Source organism: Dendronephthya gigantea, unplaced genomic scaffold (assembly GCF_004324835.1).
Source record: "Dendronephthya gigantea isolate DGI-Jeju-01 unplaced genomic scaffold, DenGig_1.0 000001F, whole genome shotgun sequence".
NCBI classification, from domain to species: Eukaryota; Metazoa; Cnidaria; class Anthozoa; order Malacalcyonacea; family Nephtheidae; genus Dendronephthya; species Dendronephthya gigantea.
Genome location: NW_021163011.1, coordinates 4,337,513 through 4,354,055, shown reverse-complemented (window position 1 = coordinate 4,354,055; position 16,543 = coordinate 4,337,513). Strand labels below are relative to the sequence as shown.

Here is a 16,543-nt window from a genome sequence, read left to right as displayed (position 1 = left end):
CAAAAAGAAGTCCAGATATACTACTTTTTTATTGTATCAAAAACAATCAATGCACAACATCTGCTTATGTGCTGACTAGTTATAGGATCATCATGTATAGCTGAATCTTCACAAGGTTAATTGTGTTCTTTTACATTGATATTGTCTACAAGATATTCTTCTATCATTACATTTACAAATATTAAGCATCACATGATTTATTACATTAAAGTATAGTGTATTCTTACAATAGCAGCTTTAGCCTATGATAATTGGTTGGAAGCATTCTATATATGGTAATCAAAGAAGACCAATTTGCTATAACTTATATATTTTCTGGTTGTACTGGGATGGGATCATAACTGGCTTCATAATCCACAAGACGAACCTGTATTTGGTTTTGTTGTAGTTCTCGTGTAAATGTAAGAAAAACCAACAGGAAACAAAATACCATCACCCACTCAAATACATTACCAACAATATGTTCCTTGAACCCTGGATCACTGGAATGCCAATGTAAATTACTTCCAGTCTTCTTGGTGGCAGCATGTACAATAAATAAAGTTAAAAAAAAGCTTATTGTTGAAAGTATAGCCAAAATAAGTCTTGTGTTAAAGATGCATTGACTTATGATTCCAAATCTTTTCATATGGAATGATACAACCACTTGAACCCACACATATATATTTCCAAATATGAATAGCACCATGGCACCAATGATGTGAACAATTGGAACCTGGCACTCCTAAAAACAACCAAAAAATTAAAGAGTGGGTACACTCAATGGCTCAGTTCAGGCCTATTGGAATAAAATTTGGATCTGGGAGCTGCAATTTGGGACCTCCTCAGTTTGACCCTCAGGTCGTACATTGCCAAATATGATTCATTGTACAGCAACTAAAAGGTTTTCTATCGCTTTTGGACTTGTATGCTTAACCTTAACAAACTAGCTAAGTGGAAATACCCACGGTATGTTAAAATTATTGGGTGGAGTCCCTAGTTGATGCTAGTTCTGACTTCCGACGGGCCTGATTTCAATACAACGATTGCTGACTGCACTTCTCACCAATAGGACTTCCTCGCCATTAGGACTGGTTAATAATTCAAATATTTTGTGGTAATCATGTTAGAAAACTTACCGGAAAGTTTGCTACAAAGCTGCATCCCAGTATGGCAATCAATCCTATAGGTAAACTGTATCGATTCAAAATAACTGGATTTTGACCTCCTTCCAGCAATTGAACATCTCGTTTTACTTGCAGATAACGAACATAAATCAATATCAAACCAATAAATGTTGCAATGTTAACCAACTGTGAGAATACATTACTCTCAGGAGTTTTTGTTGCTGTGTCACTGATAGCAGGAAACCATGGTGTTATGTCACTTCGCGCAACAGCTATAACGAACGACGTAATTATCGATATAAACAGAATACTAGCAAATAAAACTGGGAGATAGTTCGCACCGCAAGGACATCTCCCGCTCATCTTATTCAAATGTGAGGACGAAGGAATATTTGAGTTAGACAATTAGTATACACTTTCGAATTTAGCAATGAATCACATGACAACACCCGACTGCATGACATAATATTAGTAAAACAATTGGTCTGATCTCAAATTAACTGGATGGGACGTTGTATGATATCCATTCAGACCATTTTCTCCTGCTAAGAATTTTCGAGAGTGCAGAGTAACACTTTAACAGCGCACTCATCACTATAGAAATACGACAGTGGAATCGGCCTTTGGTAAGCTGTTTATTCTAGCACGTACTACAACCGTACTATTCAATGTCTGTTACGGAGAAGCCATCTCTCGTAATGACATGACGTCACTTCTGAAGTCACTTCTGAATTCTTCTGAAGTAGTGAAGAAATGTCAAAATGAAAATACAAATTACAAAATATACGACAACTGAAATGAGCATCCTTGCACTATAACCACAACTAAATGAATCACTCCAAAACAAAGTTTATGTGATCAATTAACATCTAAGAAGTGTTGTTTTAAAATTTTAAAATCAAAAACTGAGAAAATTGCGTAACATCGGTCTGGTAGATGGAAAAAAGTGAAACAGAAAAGCAATATCGTATACCTCTTTATTTCTTAGAAGTGAATTGTCTGATAAAAACGGATCGAAGGTTGCGTGCCGTCTATTGTTGCATGTGTATGATACGATAAAATGTTTCGACGGAGCTGCTGTACTACCGATCTTCTCCCCGTTTGCTTCTCGGGAGTTTTAGCTATAACAATTTCAATTTCGTTTGTGATAGCTGTTGCGCGAAGTGACATAACACCATGGTTTCCTGCTATCAGTGACACAGCAACAAAATCTCCGGAGAGTAATGTGTTCTCACAGTTAATGAATATTTCCACGTTTGTCGGCTTTGTTTTAGTCTATGTTCGTTTTTTGCAAGTGAAACGTGATGTTGGTTATTTGATGGGGAGCCGTGGCCTCTTGGCTAGGAATTGTTGGAGTTTGTTCTTTGGCTTATTGGCCATCTTTGGAGCAAGTATTGTGGCAAATTTTCCTGTAAGCAAATAACTAAATGTTTAAATTTTAAACAAGTAAATGTCAATGATTGGTTTCACCGGCACTTTTGCTTCGGGAAATGCGAAATGTTTCGTGACTTTCGTCTAATGATTGTTCCTTTGAACTGTGAGCAGCTGCAGCTCTAATTTTGCTCTGAAGAGCGTCGATGAAATCAGGTGCCCTTTATGCATACCATGATTAGGACAAAAAAATGTAAACTTTGTAGAATCAGAAAGGTTATTAGAGAGGCCATTTGTGATGATCTAGAAGTCTCAGAAAATTTTCCACAGCTAACTTTGGTAGTACAAGTATAATAAGGTGTGCTTACCAATATAGGTCTTTCCTGAGGTATACCCTGTAACTATATCTCATGTAACAGTCACATCTGATTAAAATATCATTTTTCAGCCCATTGTAACAAGGGCACTTGTTGTGGAAACTCAGGTTTAGTAGGTTTGGTAGGGCTATTACATTATAAAAGAAGTCTGTATATAGTGTGGACTGTGGAAATACCTAAAGTCCTAAATTGTATGAAATATTGCCACAATAGTATGAATGTATTAAAGAGTCAAGATAAATTACCTATCCTGATTTGGCTGATTAGGTCTGTTTATATTACTTGACTTAACTTTTTTCTTTTATGATTATTATCTCATAAATTAACAGATTTGAATTATCTCTAATATTTTATTAACTTTCATTAAGTATATACCATTTTATATTTTTAGGAAACACAAATAGAGGCTGTTCATGATGTTGGTGCAGGTATATTCTTTGTATTCGGAAATATCTATGCCTGGATCCAAGTTCGAATGTCTTTTTATATGAAGAAATTTGGATTGGTATCTGTCTATGTCTGCATTGTGAGAACAGTAGTTTCTGTAATCTCCACCTTAAGTCTTCTTGCTTTTTTAATCCTGACGTCTTACGCAGCAAGATTGTGGGATGGCAATAAGTTTTATTGGCATTCAGATGACCCAGGTTATACAGCCCATGTGGTTGGTAATGCCTTTGAATGGGTTTTGGTATTCAATTTCCTGATCTTGGTATTAACATTTACAAAAGAGTTATGCAATAGTAGGTTAGAAATAAAACTTGTTGGTTATCGAGATAACTATGAACCAATTCCAGTGTCAACTTGAATGAAAATTTGGTTGCTCTGTTTGTGTAAAGCATGTACTAGATTATTAATAATATAGTAATATTTACATATGTTTAAACTATTATTTATAATCTAGATTAATTTAGACATGAACCAGAGTAGTTTTCAGTTTTGCTAGCATAGTCTCTTGCAAGTAACTAAAACTTTAACAACACTGAACCGAGAAAATAAAAACTGTAATTTTATAAAACTAATCTGATGTACATGAATGTAGTATACAGTAGTAACTAGGGAAAGTACGTAATACCTCTATATTGCAAGCCTTTCCATGCCCCAGGTTTTATTGTTATCTTTCGAGGTCTTGATAATTTAAAAACGATCTAAATTAGTAAACATATCATTCATGTCATCTTTGATATTCCACGTAGTTTCACGAAGTATACAGTTCTGCAGGAATATGGTACCGTGGACCACAGCCAGACTTCCCCTGTTGCTATTTATTTAACCAGCACGGCGACAGGGGGGCAGGACAAAGTGCTTTTCAATTTAAGTTTGCATTGAAACTTTTTGATAAATAATTCTGCTCTAGAGTCGACACAACTTCAAGAATAACAAAACAGTATCGCGGAAACCCCCCGGACACCGAAATAATATAACAAAGAGAAAACAACATGAGACCAAATTCAACCGGAGATATTTTGCAAACACTCTCTATAATGTGTCAATTCGAAGTGCCCTTTCACGAAATGCCCCCTTGCCTTTGGATCGACTCGCCGTCCCTACAGTTCTGTAAATATTTTACGTCGCGGCATGACAAGCCTATTTTGTATTGATAATCTTGAACGACCTATTACAGTAATACAAAATTAACGTCATGTGACCAACACTGATATAGTTCCACGATTGTAACATTCAGGAGAACCTGCATGACCCGTCGTTCGCATGAAATGTGTATACAGACCCTAAGTTCTAGCAAGAATTAACAGCGTCATTATTGTCAGCTTCTAGATTCGATTTTGGTCTTGTTTCTGTCGGCGAACTTCGTTTTGATACAGACAACAAGTTGTCACTAATTTCGATTGGACTCAAAAGGCGTGGTCCTTTTTCCAAATTCTGCACATCCAACAGAACACCCGACTGCTTGGCGCCTGCGTCCAGTTCAATTGCCTTATCCACGTTATTTTCACTTCTGTAGAGAAACTTCGCATGTGAAGTTGAACCACGTCTTGAGAATCTAGCACTTGATAATGTCCATGTCCCAGGGGATGTTCTCTTGCAGGGTGTCACTGATTTTTTTCGAGATCTTAGTTTGTTACACAACCTTGCGAATCCCTTCCTAAATTTTCCCGTGACCAAAGCATACACGATCGGGTTGATGCTGCTTGACAGTAATGATAACATGCAACTGGCGGTGAGCGCTAGGCTTGGAATAGCTATTGATGGTTTAAGATTCTTTAAGAGATACAGGATGTTTATTGGTAGCCAACAAACGATATAAACCACTATCGTGATAAAGACTGATCCTGTGTGATGCTTCTTGTTCAAATTATTTCGTTTTGCGCCGTGGACTAGATCATTTTGAACTCGAATTTCGATGCTAGTTATGCTCGCTGCGTGGCGTTTTGCGACCATGAATATCCAGTTATAACAAACTAACATGACTGTTAGAGGAATGATGAATGTCAGAATGATTTTGAGGAAGAAATATCCCTTATCGTACATAAAGCCTAAAGTGCACTTGTACTGATATCTCTCGTAGCTATAATCTCCCCAGCTAAGTAAAGGTGCCAAAGAGATCAACAGTGAGGCTATCCAAACGGCTAAAATAACAGGCTTCGTCTTTCGGTTCATCATGGATTGTTCATAGTGTAAGCAGTGGATTATAGAATAATACCGTTCATATGCGATGATTGCCACGGAGAACGATGCTGATGTAGCATAAAATGAGTCCGAGAATCCCACAAACTGACAAAGCTTGAAGTTCGTGCTCTGTTTGCTGTCCACTAAAGATCCTATGACGAATGGATAGGACGTACAAGCAAACAGCAGGTCTGCAAAACCTAGATTGACTACAAGATAGTTTGTACATTTCCGTAGCCGATGGTTTCCCAAAACTATTCCAATTACAAGAAGATTGGCTAAAACTGTAAACACATTGAGTAAAATAAGAATTATGGAAAGCCACAATTTTGCTGAAAAAGGTAAATTGTCGGAGCTTGCGGATCCGGTAGCATTCATTCCAGTATATAACTTGTAGAATATTGTACAATAGCGAAACCTTGAATGAATTATCAGTATTTTTTAAATAGTCTTGACGGGATTTTACACTTTAGCTATGCATAAGTTTCGTTCAACCAATAGTCCTCTGAATCCAGCTTTATGACATATAAGCACGCGTCGTTCCTCCTGATTGAAAATAATGAAATACTCCGGTTGTCTCTCCCCTCTTGTCAGAATTTATGATTGTGCATCACATGCTTTCCAGTCGTTTCAATCCAACCGAGATTAACCACACTCATTTTTCTCGATGTAAAGCCACAACTGCTGACTTTTGTGTCTGTTGGCTAAGAATAGCGCTCATTATTTATTTAGTATTTATTTCATTTATCCCAATATTCGGCCAGCTTTCTTTTATGATCCGAAAATATAGAACCGTTGTTAACAATAGGAACACCTTTGCAATATAGCGTCTTGCAAAATCAAACGTCAGGCACTCGGAAGTAGTACATATATAGTAGGAAGTCTAAATTGACGTCAATGCTGGGCAGAAAGCGCGGTTTAATATCTCTTAAACGGGCATGTGTTTTGTATATTATATAGTCATCTGATTTATTTGAATAGAATATAAATTTAAGATATATGTATTCTCAAGAATATATGGATTCTCAAGAATTTTGGTTAAAATATGAATATATAAATACGAGTATAGAAAGCATAAAATCAATATTGATTTTTCTTGGTTATCTATGCACGAATCCACAAGATCACTGGCAAAATCCACAATAATATATATAGAGGGGTAAAAAACAGGAAATGATTATATATAGTGCTGGGTAATTGTCTATGTACTACTTTATAGTTAACATATATAGCTAATATATATAGCTTAGTTAACATCTAAGCAAAAAAATGTAGTCCATATATGTGCTTGCCATCCTTGTATTTTTAATCATTTACTTAAATTTGAATTTGAACTGTGGTTTACCATTATCAGCAAGAAGCTAAATGCTAACAAAAAATGAATGTACTACGTCAAAACACGGGTATTTTTGTTGGATTCGACAAGGATCTTGAACAGAATAAGATCAATTACGTATGATCTACGTTGAAGTTGAAAATTTTGTATAGATTTCGCGTAGCTTTTTTACGATGGATGTTTTTTAAATCGAGTCATTGGTTGTGTGGGTTTATCATTGAATATTGGCAGCCGTTAATGCAATTAACTGCGGTGCGATTTCAGTTTGATTATGCTTTGATTATGATCTGATCAAGCGTCAAGCAAACAGTAATTTACGTCCGACATCGTCATTATTGTACAAAAACAAACTCTGATATATATTGGAAAGTCATGCACTCCACACTGACTGACAACTGTATTGACTTTTGACACAGTTTTGCCGATTGCATGCGCTATTGTTATATTGTCTACATATTGCTGAACTCGAAATGTGATTCTTTTATATGAAACAAACTTGACATTTGTTATTTATCAAATCAAGATTTCTTGTTTTACTCCAAAATTGGCCGAAATAACAAAATTTCCATGCAACTTCATGCCAACGGCTGAGTTTATATATACATTTAGTTTACTAATAACTTATATCGCAAAAAGGAAGATTACAAGTTATGTTTTTTCTAGGGGGAGGGGGGATCTACCCCTTTTGCCACCCCGACGACGTTTCCCCTTTCTGCATGGTAGAGGTCAGATTTATAGATTTTAGGAGGTAAATTTTGTAGGAGATAAAAATGGTTGTGACTTGTGAGTGTTATATAAACTAGCACGCGAGACACTATTTACAAACGGCAACAATTGAGCGTAAGAGGTTTACACAAACCGGCTACTCTACGGAATTCCTTAAACCAATGTACACAAACGCATGAAGTAAAAGACTTGACGGCTGACACGACAAAGACCCCTTCGGAAACACGTGAAAAGGACTATTTGTCCATTTTGTCGTAGTATAGCAATCACCCCCACTTAGAGCAGAGGGAGCGAGAATGTGCACTTTTTGAAAATAGAGGTGCCCAATGACTTGAAGGGAAGTGAAAATAGTGCCCCACGGCACTATTTTAAAAAAATTAGTGAGTTAAAAATGACTTCAAAATAGGTTCATGATTTTGTTCAACAAGATGTTTTGGTGGAAGATGTTTGTATACGCGTTTTGTGTTTTATTTTAAATTTTTTTTGCAATTTCTTGTCTTGGAATGACTCTCATCGTGTGGGCAATTATATCTTATCTCTGTGTATAAACAATATAATGCAATGCAAATGCCGCAATCTCAGTTTCGAGAAAAGCTGAATAGCTAATAAATGGTTGATAAGTAATGGTTGAACCGACCCCTACTGCTGTACACGTACGCATATATATATATACGTCCGTTTTTTAGCCCATGTCATAGAATTCAAATAATGCCAATTTACAAAATGATTTCCATCAAAGTAATTCGGTTTTGCCTAAAAATTTGCCGCTAAATTATTACGCGCATTTACGCCCATCAATATTATTGGTTTTGAAACTGATTGTCATGCATGCGTATAGAAAGACTTTGTGTTAATTAATAAACAGAGAAACACAATCGTAGCTAATATTCCGGATATCAGTACAAACTACAAAAGGTGAATAATCGCATTGGCATGCCAGAAAGTCGATGTAATGTTATAAAAAATCATAACATCCTAGCGAAGGGCTCAAGAATAGTGGTGTTTTGTGAACATCATTGAAATTTGATTTTTGAATACTTTTTGGGAGCATGCGCATAGATATAGATGGCAATATATTGAAATTGCTTTGATTTTACGGAGGTAATCAGTGGACATACATGCATATATTAACTTTATATTTGCATCACGTCTGCCATGACAACACCCTATGCCTGGTACCTGCGGAAACTTTGTTTACACACACAACACAGTTTTCAAACGATGCTTACTTATAGAAGAACTATAAACTATATAAACTAAATGAAATTTACACCGACAGCAGTTTATCGACTGTTTTAAATAGAAATCAGTAGAACTTCACTTAGACTTGTTGAAAGATTTCTGGGAACTGAGTACTATTAGAGTATACAGGTGAGTACACAGGATATTGGCTATCAATTTTTCCAGCCTAGTTGGCACATCGTATAATTTTTCTTCACAAGACATGCACGTTGAGAAAATGTTTCTAGACGCAATTTTGGAAAGTTTAAAAGTGTCTTTCCTGCTTCATGCACTTGAAACAGTCGGTTATTCGAATGTAATTTCATTGTAATATACAGCTATAAACAAGAATATTGCTATACTTCGTTTTGTTGTAGCAAAGCTTTCAATTAATCATGAATCCTCTTTGGGTAATCATTTGGCTGCTTGTTCTCTGGTTCCTTGCTTGGCCTATAGGATTTTTTGCTGCTGGATGGTATGTTTGCCTCTCACCGTTTGAAGTGTGCATAGAACCGCTTAAGGACGTGAACGAATTCCTAATGCGTGGTGTAAAGTTACCATTTGAAGTTGCCAAACGTCTTAAAGAAGGAAAACAAGGATGGTAGAGAATTGCAGAACTGGTTGTCATAACATTCAAAATTAGGCCCGTTTATTTCAGACGTAGAGCTTTTCATGTGCCGGAATCGAATGCAAATGAACATAAACTCAATGACTTAGCTCTTAACATTACGTTCGACACATTCTTAATAAGGTCTGTTCACACGATCCAATTTTGTTGGATCCAAATCACTTCTGACGTATGAAATATAGTCGGTTATTGATGAAGCAGTACTGCATTGGTTGCAGTGGATTTGATGCTCACATACAGTACAAGACAACAGACTATATAAAACATCCATCAGAAGTGAAAGGATCCAAAAAAATTGGATCGTATGAACAGACCTTTATATGATGTGTAAATAATCTTTAAATCGTAAATGTTATTTATGCATTTTTACTTTTAGCCTAGTTTAATTTTATTGTGTAATTAATTAATTAAAATAAAGGGTATACCCTATGGCACCAAAAATTATTTTTGCGTTGTTTAGAAGAAAATTTACACTTTTTATAAATTTGTTTACCATCCTTACTTTCAGGGCAAGATATTGGTGATCAATATACAATCTTCGTGCATTGGCCTAAATCTACTCACGCGATTGGTCAAAACCAATCACGTAGTTTCTTGTTGCCTGGCGAGAGAGTGGGAATCATAATTTATTCGCAAAAACCCATAAAAATCATGGTTTATTAAAAAATGACAGCCTACAACGAAGCATGGATTTCCAATGATTGACACTCATAACAGTTCTAACCTTAAATACCCGCCACCTTGTTTTCTAACGAGATTTAATTACGTGACGTCAAAAGCAGGGTTGGTGCTTAAAAAATCGTAATAATTACGATACCTTTTTTAGCATGCACTACCCGACCCATCATACGTATAAACTTATCTATTTTCCCTTAGCCTTGTCCCGTCCTTGACTATGTTAATATTTTAGAGACTCGTCTACATCTAAGGCAAGTGTTTCTCGGTCAAGACGGGATTCCCGTCCAACTCCCCCGTCTGTTTGGATGGGAAAGTTATGACGAGAAAGTTTGGACGAGACACTCGTCTGTGACCGGGTTCATATACTACTACCTTTAATTAAAAGTATAAACGTCATCAGTTAACTTCAGTGGCGCAAATTAAAATGACGAGTAGTGAGAATGTTTCTGCCCATGCAGAAATAGACGTCGGTTCCGGCAGGTCGCGGTTAGCTCCACATCGCTAGTTAATTATTTTGCTAGAAATAAGCTACGGGAAATTAATTTGATTCTCATATGTCACCGACGGTTGGCGATGGTTAATAAAGTGCTTTGTTATTTTGTATAAATTTTCTTCGTCAACGACCACAAGCAATACATCGCCCACCATTCCTATTACGGCCACTCGACTTCTCATAACTTCATTTTATCGTGATGCTACTACTCTGACATGTTGCTTCCTTAATATATAGATCATTGTGAGACTTACCTCTTTGTGTAAAACCCCGCGGTAACCAGAAGACATATTTACTATTATGTCTATGGTAGCGAATATGCAGGGCCGTGCCGACCGATATTTTATTGGGGGGGTGTCACAAAATTTTGGGCCCCTCAACACTTTATCGACTTTTGGGCCCCCTTAAAAGTCGCAACCTATTTAATGTTTCAGTAAATCTTTTACAGTTACAAATAATTGGAATCTAACCATTGCAAGTTTAATTTTGCCCAAACGAAGGAATGTACAGTCATATCAATTTAATGCGCCTGTGTTTAATTCCAGACCACACCTTGCCAAGGTTTTGGAGATCAACCTTCTCAGCCAAATCTTTTTCGCATGCCAAAAGCATAAGAGAATCAAGTCTTTTATATATTGCCCATTAAATTTCTACAGCGGGACTCGACAAACTTAAGCTTACTAAAACTTAAGTTTTGAATAAATGAATAAATACCCGGCTTAATTTGTCTTTAATCCTGCTTAGAATCTTTTAATATGATGAAAATGACAGACATTTGAGCCCACAGTTGATGTGATCAAAATAAGCGCGAAAAACTTCATGTAAGTCGTGCTTCAAAGGGGGAGAAAACGAGAAGAAAACGCTAGTTTAAGAAGACATTAGGGGAGAAAACCAGTTGAAAATCGAAAAATGTTGGTTATTTTCTTCATAAATATCATTATTTTTAGCTTTGTTGTTAAATCAAATAACTGAAATAAGGCAAGTTCTTCCCCAAAAGCAGGGCCCCTTAGCATTTATTTTGGGGGGGTGATACACCCCCCCACACCCCCCCAGGAGGAACGGCCCTGCGAATATGCATGGTAGCGTCATTTAAAATCAACATATTCTCCATGTTTCTCTCCACCGATCGAAGTAAAACCACAGCAATCAAACAGATAGGAACCATGCAATACACCTTTCGCATGCATGCATGAAGTAGAATATCGCCATGAAAGAATCACTAATGCATGCATGTTCTGCGTTTTCTCAACTTCTCGCAAAGCCAAAGGATACGCATGCATCTTGTTCTATGCATCAACTAGTGTACATGAATAATAATATATATAAGAGGATGATTAAACAGTACTGCAGCAAGATCTGTACGACTATGTAAGTTATCATTCTGCTCATTTGTAATATGTTCAAGAAAATGCTTTATCGATATTTTGACTTTTTATATCGCCTTTTGGGGTAACGTTGTATTAAAAGTTGAGAGCTTATATCCGATCATGTATTATATGTCGCGAGCCTATAACCGTGTGAGAATAGTAATGCCGCGAAAACTATAATTAGGGTGATTTGGAAATTTGCAGACGTTTATGGTTCAATTCCAAACAACAAAAATATACTTGTCTGTTTATATGCTACATTTCAACAAGTGAATGCTACTCCGAGCTACTGTGTGACATTGATATTACCTTTTTTATAAATAATCACGTTTCTATAGTGACATACAGTCAGTCTATGTCTATGTCCTTGCCCGTGAAATCTAACCGCTGGCAAATCGTTATTCCTATTGCTTATCTTATTACCAACTACTCTTTCCCTCCACCATGTGCTTTGCAACGTCAAGTGGAAATGACAATCCTTTCATCAGTAAATCGGTAATAGACTTGCAGCCATCGATACAAGCCTCAAACGGCGAACAACAAATGTACCACCCGGCGCAGAAAAATCCAACCGGCCATGCAAGAAAGATTAGCACTAGAAACCAAATGATCGCCCAAAGAACATTCATTTTATCGACACTTGACAAGAGTTGCTTATGTGAATCTAGAAGTATGGATAATTTATAATACAACTACATCAGTATGTAATGTGTAGCTATATATATATTACATACTGTATATAGGGTGTAGCCGCGCTGTAACATCCAAACATTACTCAAGTTAAATTTACTATAATACCGAACTCCTCTAATTGTTATGTTGAATATTATGCCAGAGCAATTAATTGTGCATGACAGTAACATACTGAATGTTTTAATATAAAAAGCGATCGCGCGGCGAGTTTTGGTATACTCTTAAATGACCATACATTTATCATATCCGAATTGGATTGCAACACAACTTTTGCACCGGCTTTCTTGGATACACACAATTAACACATAACATACAATAATAACAATTACACAGCAAATCTTTTAAGAATAGAGCCAAGCTTCGTTTTGACGTTTTGGTAGAGTCAAGACTTCTGATAGCCGCGTTGCAGTTGCCACTACTGGTGGCAATGTTAAGCTATATCGATATAGCGTTATAGACGCCATCTATACACCCTTAAATGTCTTATATAACTGCTATAGTATGCTAAGCCGCGTTTTCTGAGACTATTGTATAGCCATATAAAAAGAATCCAAACCTACCTGATGACGATAACTAGGCTTCAATGTATTTTAGGTCAGTTGATCTGATACAGTCAGGTATTATTAATCTTGACTTAATATTGCAACGAAATCTAAAAGACAGTCCGTGACGAATTGACTGACTAGATATCTGTACGAATGTTGATCCGCTTGATCGGCTGTTAATTTGCATTTTTAACTATATTTGCCTGATTGGGAGCTTTGTGACATGCAAATAAGCATTGCTTCACGGGGGCATTAATTATTGGCCGCTAATCTAGAAAGATCTTTCCAAACAAAGAATAATATATCAGGCGAATAATTGATACAACAATTCACCGATACGTGGGAGCAATATGAACCATGATATACAGAGTGTCCCCCAAAAAAATCCCCTCTATTGAAATCAAGCCTTTGTTAGAATCTGATTGCCTTAATATTATGATAAACCCAGATGAAAGCAAGACGCTTTATTTGAATGCCTCGACCTTGATGATGCACTCAAGTTCCAACAAAAGCTTCATTTCAGTAGGGGGACTTTTTTTTGGGACACCCTGTTGATTGAGATTCAGGCTGGCGGATCCTGCAGTGGAAACAAGAGAAAGGCAGTGAATAATTGTCATTGAGGCATTCTATCTTTGTACTTTTGTGATACCCAAACAGGGCCGAAATTATGAATATTCACCTCCCCCCCCTGTTGTTGGAAAGTTGGAAATTCGGCCATTCACAATCGTTTTCCTATGCATAATAACTTCAGGGAAGAGTCGACGTCCATTTGACAGCAGAACTCGAACTGTCAACACCACTGCGGAAACAGCATCTAGCTGATCTAACTGAGCTGGAGCGAGCAAGTTGATTTGGCTATTTTGAGGCCCCAGAGTACACGATACCGGATTAGTAGCGTACTAGATAGGATGTAGCAATCATGTAGGAATCTAGTACGCTTCGCGGAATGAAAATCACTCCGCTTTGGAGGTGACATGAAGAATGATCCGGTACATTTCTGTTTCCGTGTAAACGCCCTAATCCGGTATTATAGTATGTTTGGCGGGAAAAAGAAATGAACGTCAAACGCTTGCAAAGGGACCGATTCCAAAAAAAGTCAGTTTATTTCACTGTCTGTCTACGAGAATATATGTTTTGGACTCGCGCAATGCAAATTCAAATAAATTGGATAAAGAAATTTTAAGCCTCGTTTAACCTCATTATTTTTTTATCATCTCATTATATATCGTTTGAATTGCATTCCAGGCGAGTCACGTGACAAAAATACGACCTATAAACTAGTCCTATTAACATATCTCGCATAAGTTGCAAATGTTGTTAATAACCGTTTGGAGTTTCAGTACCTCAGGCCAGAGCTCCTTACAGGACGCCATGTTAACCGGGATCATGAGGTATATTTGAAACAATGTGATTGTGTGCCGATCTGAATATGTTTCCGCGTGATCCTAAGTGTGTTCTCGTGTCTCGTGACCTGTAACAACATCCTGCCACTCAGACAGTCATTGCATTGCACTCAATTGCACTATACGCAGAAAATATATTTCAAAATTTTTGGGAACCCGAGTGTGAACCGAAGCCGAAGGTAAGCTACAATATATTAAGTGCTTTAAAAATCACTGTCATAATTAATGGTAATTAATACTTGAGAAGATAGATGAAGAATCTTTATCATACGCTAGGAAAAGAATGGCTATGTCTATGCAGATGTAATATGAATTTACTGATAATTTAGATCGTTAATATTGTCACTCATGGCGCAAACAGACCTATATATACTAAAACAGGGTGTTATTCTTAACAGGAATAAGAGAATATTATGAAGCGATAAACTATATATATGATTGAATAAAATCAAATTATTGGTATAAATCAAATTAAAGCAAAATTTAGCAATTACAGGGAATTATCCTCGGAATTATCTATTATGTAACATCAGACTTTTACTACGTTAAAAGGCCAAAGGGCTGCATATGTCCGCGGCATGAGCCCAAAAGAAGCTGTAAGCTAAATCACCGTTTTATCAATGCAATAGATAATAAATAAATTTTCAGTCAATAAAAGAACATGAACTCTAACCTATTATGGAAATCTCACAGGAGATATTAAATAGGTCATACCATTTTGTCTGACTTTGTGCAAAACAGCTCGAAAGAAAACAATGATATCCCATTTTTGCACTAAACCACAGTTAAACCAAATAGGAAACTAATATACTGCAGGTTGTTGTACAATACTATGCAGGCCTATGCATGCAGGCCGCGTAGTCTACGACTACGAGTGTTGGCTTGCCATGACAACAATGACTGGATCTCTCAGCACAGTGAAACACGAGAAAACGGGCGCATAAGATTACGGCCCCGCATTTGTATGCACCTGGTCCTATGTCAACGTAGTTTCAGTCAACTTGATCTTATTCATTCTTTGGATTCGTGTAACTGCTATTCTAGACTTTATTTGAGTAATATTAAGGCTTTGACAATTGTACCGGTACGAACTCTGAACCAATACTCGAATGTCATCTTATCAGAACTGTCAGTCAAACTAGAGCTATTTTGTACCTTTATATATAATGTAATACGGTATCTACACCACATGTTTTTTTACTTACGGCCACTGCAATTTTTTACTTTTCTGTAGCTGAAATAATAAATACACTCAGTCTCACTCTACTATCATAATCGCTGACGAAACGTACGTGACGAAAAAACCATGAAAGTCATTTGGACAATTTTGTGGATCCTATTGTTACTTTTCATCGGCTGGCCAATAGGTTTCTTCTGTGCTGGCTGGTACGTTTGTTTATCGCCGTTTGAGTCATGCCTCCTGATATGTAAAGACATTACAGAATTTCTGATGAAGGGAGTTCAGCTACCTTTAGAAATAGCTCGTCACGCAGTATCTGGGGCAGATTCTTGGTGAAATTAATGCATGCCAACATGCATCTTTATGCTAGACGGGAACAAACTAAATTAGTTAAATTGTTGATATCAGAAATTAGTTTTATTAACATTATCTTTAGGTAAATATTAATATGTATAATTCTCAGAAAACAGTGATGCATATTTGTGTATTTTTATCTTTAGGTAATTCGGTAAATATTAATATGTATAATTCTCAGAAAACAGTGATGCATATTTTGTCTCCGTTCACAGCTCTCAGCACACACATTAGCCGCTCAATCGCTAGAAAGATTCATTTCTTCGAACAACTACTGAACACCACGAAGTACCATAGTTTTCCTTGGGTCCGTTTGAAAAGAAAATTGAGTTTAGGTTAACTGCAGTCGGTCTGGGGCCTGGGGGGACGTCCACTCTAAAAGACCCATTAACTCAATTCTGGATAATTCTTGTTAGCTAACATTAATGCGAAGGACAAAA

The 16,543-nt window shown here is 36.7% G+C and overlaps 3 protein-coding genes across 3 annotated transcripts; 1 reads left to right on the top strand and 2 right to left on the bottom strand.

The window, feature by feature from the left end:
* Positions 1–16: 16 nt before the first annotated feature.
* Positions 17–1,881, bottom strand: LOC114527096 (DNA damage-regulated autophagy modulator protein 2-like). Its single transcript, XM_028548701.1, has 2 exons — positions 1,119–1,881; positions 17–724 (listed from the first exon to the last, which is right to left on the bottom strand). The coding sequence occupies exons 1-2, from the start codon at positions 1,467–1,469 to the stop codon at positions 305–307; spliced, it is 771 nt and encodes a 256-aa protein (XP_028404502.1). The 5' UTR covers positions 1,470–1,881; the 3' UTR covers positions 17–304.
* Positions 1,882–2,072: 191 nt separating this feature from the next.
* LOC114526243 (DNA damage-regulated autophagy modulator protein 1-like) lies at positions 2,073–3,996 on the top strand. Its single transcript, XM_028547781.1, has 2 exons — positions 2,073–2,517; positions 3,246–3,996. Exons 1-2 carry the CDS (start codon positions 2,167–2,169, stop codon positions 3,657–3,659), a joined length of 765 nt encoding a protein of 254 aa, XP_028403582.1. The 5' UTR covers positions 2,073–2,166; the 3' UTR covers positions 3,660–3,996.
* A 119-nt stretch (positions 3,997–4,115) lies between these two features.
* Positions 4,116–5,857, bottom strand: LOC114530884 (melatonin receptor type 1B-A-like). Its single transcript, XM_028552485.1, has one exon. It carries the CDS (start codon positions 5,855–5,857, stop codon positions 4,589–4,591), a length of 1,269 nt encoding a protein of 422 aa, XP_028408286.1. The 3' UTR covers positions 4,116–4,588.
* Positions 5,858–16,543: the final 10,686 nt, after the last annotated feature.